This window comes from Elephantulus edwardii, unplaced genomic scaffold, assembly GCF_000299155.1.
Source record: "Elephantulus edwardii isolate Elephantulus edwardi_28Jun2011 unplaced genomic scaffold, EleEdw1.0 scaffold00292, whole genome shotgun sequence".
Classification (NCBI taxonomy): Eukaryota; Metazoa; Chordata; class Mammalia; order Macroscelidea; family Macroscelididae; genus Elephantulus; species Elephantulus edwardii.
This window is the reverse complement of record NW_006400042.1, coordinates 1,412,213-1,419,281: the sequence shown is the minus strand read 5'-3', so window position 1 is coordinate 1,419,281 and position 7,069 is coordinate 1,412,213. Positions and strand designations below refer to the sequence as shown.

General features: G+C 37.5%; 1 protein-coding gene across 1 annotated transcript in view; it reads right to left on the bottom strand.

The window, feature by feature from the left end:
• Window positions 1-7,069, bottom strand: part of CENPP (centromere protein P) — a 565,831-nt gene that overhangs the window by 542,249 nt on the left and 16,513 nt on the right. Inside the window, exon 3 of the mRNA XM_006900737.1 lies at window positions 6,227-6,315. Within this exon, the coding sequence (XP_006900799.1) occupies window positions 6,227-6,315 (89 nt within the window). The remainder of the gene's footprint in view (window positions 1-6,226; window positions 6,316-7,069) is intronic.

The window sequence follows — 7,069 nt, the reverse complement described above, 5'->3', positions numbered from 1 at the left end:
AGGGTGCAACAATGAATGAATGGAATCCCAAAATCTCTGTAGATGTTCATTGAAATGAAAAATAAACAACCTAAATTTAAAAAACAAATGCTTTAGATAGAATATTAAGAGAACCAGAATTATTAACAGCAGCTGGAAAAGGTATAGAGTCATTATACCAAAAGGAATTGTCAGACACAGAAGAATTTTATGAAACAACATATGAGCAAGAGCCTGTTGTGATGAAGGAGGAAGTTCAAGCTGCTTTGAAAGAATTAGCAAAAAATAAGGTCCCAGTTACTGATGGTATACCAATAGACATATTTCAACTCACAGATGCTGCCCTAGATGTGCTCACCAAATTATGCCAAGAAATCTAGAGGACAACCATTTGACCAACTGACTGGAAGAGATCTATATTTGGTCCCATTCCAAAGGGTGATTGACAGAACAGGATGAACAAGGGGGTGGAGGTGGGGGGAAGGACATGGAAATTAAATAGTACTCTGCTTGAACACTACTAGGCAATAGAAGACATTTAAAGACATCGTAAAACAAATTTTAAGTGGCAAAAATATAACAAAATCAATTGAGGAACAGAAAAATCAATGCTCAAAGGTCAACTTATAGCAATAAACACATCAAAAAATAACCAAATCAATACCTTAACATCATAAACTGATAGAGACAGAGCAGCAAGCAAGGTCTACAGTCCCCACTAGCAAGGAAGTAATGACAGCATAAATAAATGCAACAGAAATAAAAATTTAAAAAAATAGAAACTGGTTATTAGAAAGGATTTATAAAATTGAAAAGGACTGGCAAATGCAGCAGAGGAAAAGAAGAAGGAAATGTAAATAAAAAATAGTATGATAATGTCACAATAGAATTCAGTTCCATTTAAAAGAACAAAATAATATGAAGTCTATAACAAATTTAAAACCTAGAGGGAATAGACTTTTTTAAAAATTAATTTTAATGAATGTTTACAGAGACTTGGGTTTCCAGGCATCCATTGTTGCACTTTTCTTCCTGCCTATCCTTACCCCCCCAATTCACACTTCTCCTTGAAAAGTAAAACTCTTTCATTGTTATGCAATCCCTCCCCTCAAGTCCACTGGACTATGTAGCCTTCATTCTAGAATAGACATATTTTTAAAAGCTAACTGTTACCTGAACTAAGACAGACAAAGGAAGAAAATTTAAATTAACACACTACAAAAACACTTATAAAAACACTTCCATTCTAAAAAGTCCCACCAGACAGCTTTACTGGCTAACTTTCTCAAACATTCAGAAGAGAAACTATTTCAGAAAACAGAAATAGAGGGAATACTCCTAAATTCAATATGTTGTTGTTGTTGTTATGTGCTGTCATCTGCAAGTCATAGCGACCTCATATACAATAACCCTCAACTCTGCCCTATCCTGTGCCAATCTCACGGTCTCCGACACACCTACCCCCTTTATCCCAGTCACTGACTCAACCCATCTCATTGAGGGTCTTCCTCTCCTGTGCTGTCCCTCCACCCTCCCAAGCATGACGTCCCTCTCCAAGGACTGGTTCCTCCTTAAAACATGTCCAAAAGAAGTCAGATGGAGCTTCATAATCCTTGCCTCCAACGAGCAGCCCGGCTTCACCATCTCCAAGACAAACCTGTTCATTTTCTTAGCAGTCTATGGTATATTCAATTCTCTTCTCCAACACCACAGCTCAAAGGCATCAATTCACCTTCTATCATCCTTAGTCACTGTCCAGCTCTCTGATGCATAGCAAGTGACTGCAAAGACCAGGGCATATATCAGGTGCACCTTAGCCTCCAGAATGATATTGTTACATTTCAGTACTTTAGAGAGGTCTCCAACAGCCAACTTTCCCATTGCAATACGTCTTTTAATTACTGGCTTCTGGTGCCAAGAGTGTTGACTGTGGAGCTAAGCAAATTAAAGTTGTGAACGATCTCAATCTCTTCACCATCCATTGTGATGCGAATCTTTGTTTTCTTGATATTGAGCCTCAAACCATACTGAAGAAGCAAGCATAACCCTGATAAAAAACTCAGGCAAAGATAACACTAAAAAAAATAAATAAAAATTATAGATGCATATCCTTCATGAAGACAGACACAAAAATTATCATTTAAATTCTAGCCATTAGAATTTTCTTTTATTTTTTTTTATTAATTTAGTTTGTTTATTTTTCATTTCAATGAACATCTACAGAGATTTTGGAATTCCATTCATTCATTGTTGCACCCTTCTCCCCACACCAACCCCTCCCCCCTCACCCTATTTGTTTTTTTTAATCACACATCTTTTTCAAGTGGGAGTTATACCAGGAATGCAAAAACAATGGTTCAGTTGTTGGAATTAACGGAAAACCTCATAAGCAGTTCCTTACTTCACGGCTGCCTTGCAGGAAAACCTCATAAGCAGTTCCTTACTTCACGGCTGCCTTGCAGGAGGACTTCGGGGCTGTAAAACAATCCAGTGGTAGATGGAATTTGCTCCAGGACTTAAGAACAATAAATGACATAGTTGAACCTCTACATCTTGTGGTTCCTAACCTTTATACTATAATAGACAAAGTGCTAGTCAATAGGCCTTTTATTTTAAGAACTACCTTCCCTCTGTAACTTGATTTGGGCCACTATTAGAGCCTCTACTTGGAGTATTAATTAATGCTTTTCAATTTTTGACTCATGTACTTTTAACTTGTTAGTTAAATTTGTGTCTTCTAGGCTGCAACAGTTCCATGATGCATCTTCAAGGATATGAACATGTACGGCTAAGCACAATTGATAACAGTGCATCTAAATTCCAAAATCAATTTCCATAATAGTCTATGTGTTTCCTACTGCCAAAGGGGCCCTTTAGAGTAGTGAGAGAAGATCTTCACCCTGAAACCCACAGCGTCCCTTTTGAGCAGGAAGTAGCTAAGAGAATATGCCGTCCCCTTTTCCTTATGAATCAGGGTGAAGTCTCCTTCAGGGAGGAGTGATAGGGAATGGCAAAGGACACATTGACAAAGGAGATTAATCAGAACTGACTTTGACAAGCACTGTGGGAATGGGACAATTAAAACAGACTTTCAAGGGGGGGAAGAGGAATGAACTGGGGTGGAGGGTGGAGAAAATAGTGCAACAATGAATGAATGGAAACCCAAAATCTCTGTAAATGTTCATTAAAATTAATAAAATTTAATTAAAAGAAAGAACAATGGTTCAACAAAAGAAAACCAAGCCATGTACATCCACATAAAGATAGCAAAGGAAAAGAACTACATACTAACAACAATCAATACCAAAAAAGCACTAGACAAAATTCAACACCCTTTCTGATAAAAACTCTCAAGAAAATAGGAATAGAAATGAAATTCCATACACAATTAAAGCATAGATGTAATGCCAACAGTGCACATCATTCAATGTGGGGAGAGACTGAAAGCATTCTCTATGCAAACAGGGACCAGATAATGACCCACTTTCCTGTCACTCCTATTCAATACCACACTGGAAGGTCTAGCAAGAGCAAAAAGGTAAGAAGAAGAAATTAAAGCATCCAGACTGGCAAAGAAGAAAAAACTAACTCTATTTACAGAATATATGATCCAATTACAGAGCTCTGGTCAGTTGCTGCCAACCAAAGTGCAGATAGTTCAATTTCACCAGCTGTTTCACAGAAGAAAAATGGACACTCTTTCATGTTTATTTACAACCTCTGAAAACCAGCTGGAGGGTCAGCTATGAAAAGCTGTAACTGAGTTATCAGTATTTCTCTTTTGAAGACCTAGAAACTTTTGTTACAAGACCCTTGCCTGAGATGGCACTGACAAATGTTTTTGCCCAGTCAGTAGGCTGTTTTTTTAACCCTATTGGTAAATGTTTTTGATGCACACAGGGACTTAATCTTTAGGAGGTCCCATTTGTTCATGTTATCCTCTCATGGTTGTGTATTTTTGGTTGTATTTGCTAGCTCATTTATACTATAAATCTAGGCTTTCTAAGAATGGTCCCATTTTGTCTCTTATGATCTTTATGGCTTTAGTTTTTACCCTTAGGTCTCTCTCTGATTCACCTTAAATTGATTTTTGTGTGTAGTGTGAGACATGGACCCTGCAAGTAGTACTCCAATTTCGCCAGCAACATGTGTTGAAGAGACTGTCCTTTCCAAATTTGATTGATTTTATTTTCTTGTTGACCATAGGTATAGTTGTTGTTAGGTGTTATCTAGTCAACCACGACTCATGTGATCTTTTGCACAATAGCTCTGAACCCTGCTCTTTCCTGGGCCAATCTCACTGTCTCTCACACAACTACCCTCATTACTCCAAATACTGTATCAATCCATCTCATCTGGGGTCTTCCTCTCCTGTACTGTCTCTTCAATATTCTGCCCACATCATCCTTAAGTATCACAACTCAAGGTAAACGTGTTAATTTTTGGGTTCTCAATTCTGTTCCATTTACCTAAATGTCTGTCATTATACCAGTAACACGCTGGTTATTACAGCTGTGTAGTAGGATTTGAGAGTGTCATGCTTCCAACGTCATTTTTGTTTTTCAGAAGTGTTTTGCTTATTTGAGGTCTTTTTCCTTTCGAAATAAACATGCATGCTGTCAAACAGATCATTTGGGAAGCTGGACTTTATGAGGCATAAAGGAGAAATGTAGCATAATGATTGAAGGAAGACTCATCAAAAACCTATGTTATGCATATAACACAACATTGCTTGCTTGTTGAAACTGAGGAGGATCTGAAGTGTTTGTTGCAGAAGGTGAAGGATTGAAGTCTTCAATATGGACTGCATATCAAGATCAAGAAAACAAAGATTCTCCCCACTGGACCAACTGGCAGCAGCACGATAGATGGAGAAGGGATTGAGACTGTTAACAATTTCAATTTGCTTGTTTCCACAATCAACACTCTTGGCACCAGCAATCAGGAAATCAAAAGACGAATTGCATTGGGAAAGTGTGTTGTCAGGAACCTCTCCAGAGTGCTGAAAAATAAAGATGTCAGTCTGGAGACTAGGATGCGTCTAACACAGGCCATGGGCTTCACAATTACTAGCTATGCATCAGAGAGTTGTGCAATGACAAAGCTGACAAGAGAAAACCTGATATTTTTGAGTTGTGGTGCTATAGAACAGTACTGAACATACCATGGACTGCCAACAGAACAAACAGATCTGTCCTTCAGAGGATGAAGCCAGGTTGCTCATTTGAAGCAAAGATTTTTAAAAGCTCCTCACATACTTCAGACATGTTGCCAGGAGAGACCAGTTCTTAGAGAACGACATTATGCTTAGAAGGGTAGAAGGTCAGCACAGGAGAGAAAGACCCTGGATGAGATGGATTGACACAGTAACTGGTATAATGGAGGTAGGTGTGTCAGCGACAGTGAAATTGTCTCAGGATAGGGCAGGGTTCAGAGCTATTGCAATGAGTCATAGTTCACTTAATAACAAACAACAATAATTGCCTTTTCTGTTTCAAACATTAATTTGGTATCTTTAATGGAATTGCACTGAAAATGTAGAATGCTTTTAGAAGGATTGTCATTTTCATTTTAGAACTTGGGTAGCCTCGTGATAAGAAATTGCATGCAATCCAAAAGGCATTTGGTTCGAATGCACCAACTGCTCCGTGGGAGAAGGATGAGCAATCTCCTCCCGAGTGATTAACTGCCACTAAAAATGCTCTGGAAGGTCAGCTATGGGTCATTTCCAACTGGATGGTACTCAACTGCAATACAATCTATGAAGTAGGAACATTTTTCCAATTATTTAGTTCTCTTATTGTTTCTTGCAGTTATATTTTGTATTTTTCTTTATAAATGTCTTCTGTGTCTCTAGTTAGGTTTATTCCCAGTACATCAACTTGTGGTTACCAACAATTCTTGATGTATATTTGCTTATACGTGTGTCATCTGTCTTTTTTAAAACTCAGGAATATTCATTTGGAATTCAAACTATTGGAATTGAAGTTAATTGCCATAAAAAAGAAAAAAAAATATTTTTTCCAAACAGGATTACAGCTATAAGTACAAGGACAAAGCATTCAACACATATTTTAGGGGGATACCATATAATCCAAAATAGCATCACTTCCTAGGGCTGCTCTACAAGGAAGACCACTCTCATGAAATCTTCCTCATTTATACCACAGCTGGGGACTACGCTATAGAAAGTATTACTTTCACAACAGAAGAATCACCATTGTTACAATAAACATCTTTAATTTACCTGAATTTCCAGAACCTGAAACTCAAGATGAAATGTAATCACATGGCAATTTCCTGATAATCTGTATCTCTGTAGAACTTTCTTTGTACCTGTAAATCAGAAAAGTAAACATTTGGGTTATAAAAAGAAAGTTTCTTAAAGTATCTTGTTAAAAATCCTGTGAATCTTTATAATATATACAGATATAATACTATTTCTGCATTAAAAAGTATAGACATGAAGGTAGAAAACAGACTCATCATCATCATCTCATTTACTTCAGGTGGGAGAAGACTCCCAGTTGACCCTCCAGTGGGTTTTTGGAAGCTCCAAGTGTCAGAGGAGGAGATGGCCCATCTTTTTCCTACAGAATCACTAATGGATTATAAAGCCACAGAAGTGTCACCTTAGGTTAGCAGGTAACTCCACACAGATCACACCAGCAGAGCCCTTGTATTTTCTAGTCTTTCTTCCTATCTCTCAACAATATTAATGTGATGTTTCAAGTACTTTTTTTAAAATTAATTTTAATGAAAGTTTACAGACTTAGGGTTTCCAGTCATTCATTGTTATACTTTTCTCCCTGCCCACTCCTTCTGCCCTAATTCAATCTTCTTAAAAATAAACCTATTTCATTGTTATGCAATCCCTCCTTCTAAGTCCACTCCACTTTGCAGCCTTCATTCTGGACTTCTGTATTGACAATAATACCCGATGTCAATCCCTTTCTACAGAAGTGGCACTATGCAGTTTAAATGCACTTAAATGCATAAAATTTACTAATTGTCAGATGAGCGTGATAACCACTACACTACAGAAACACCCAAAATATACTGTGTATATGCAGTTCACTAATTCTTCATA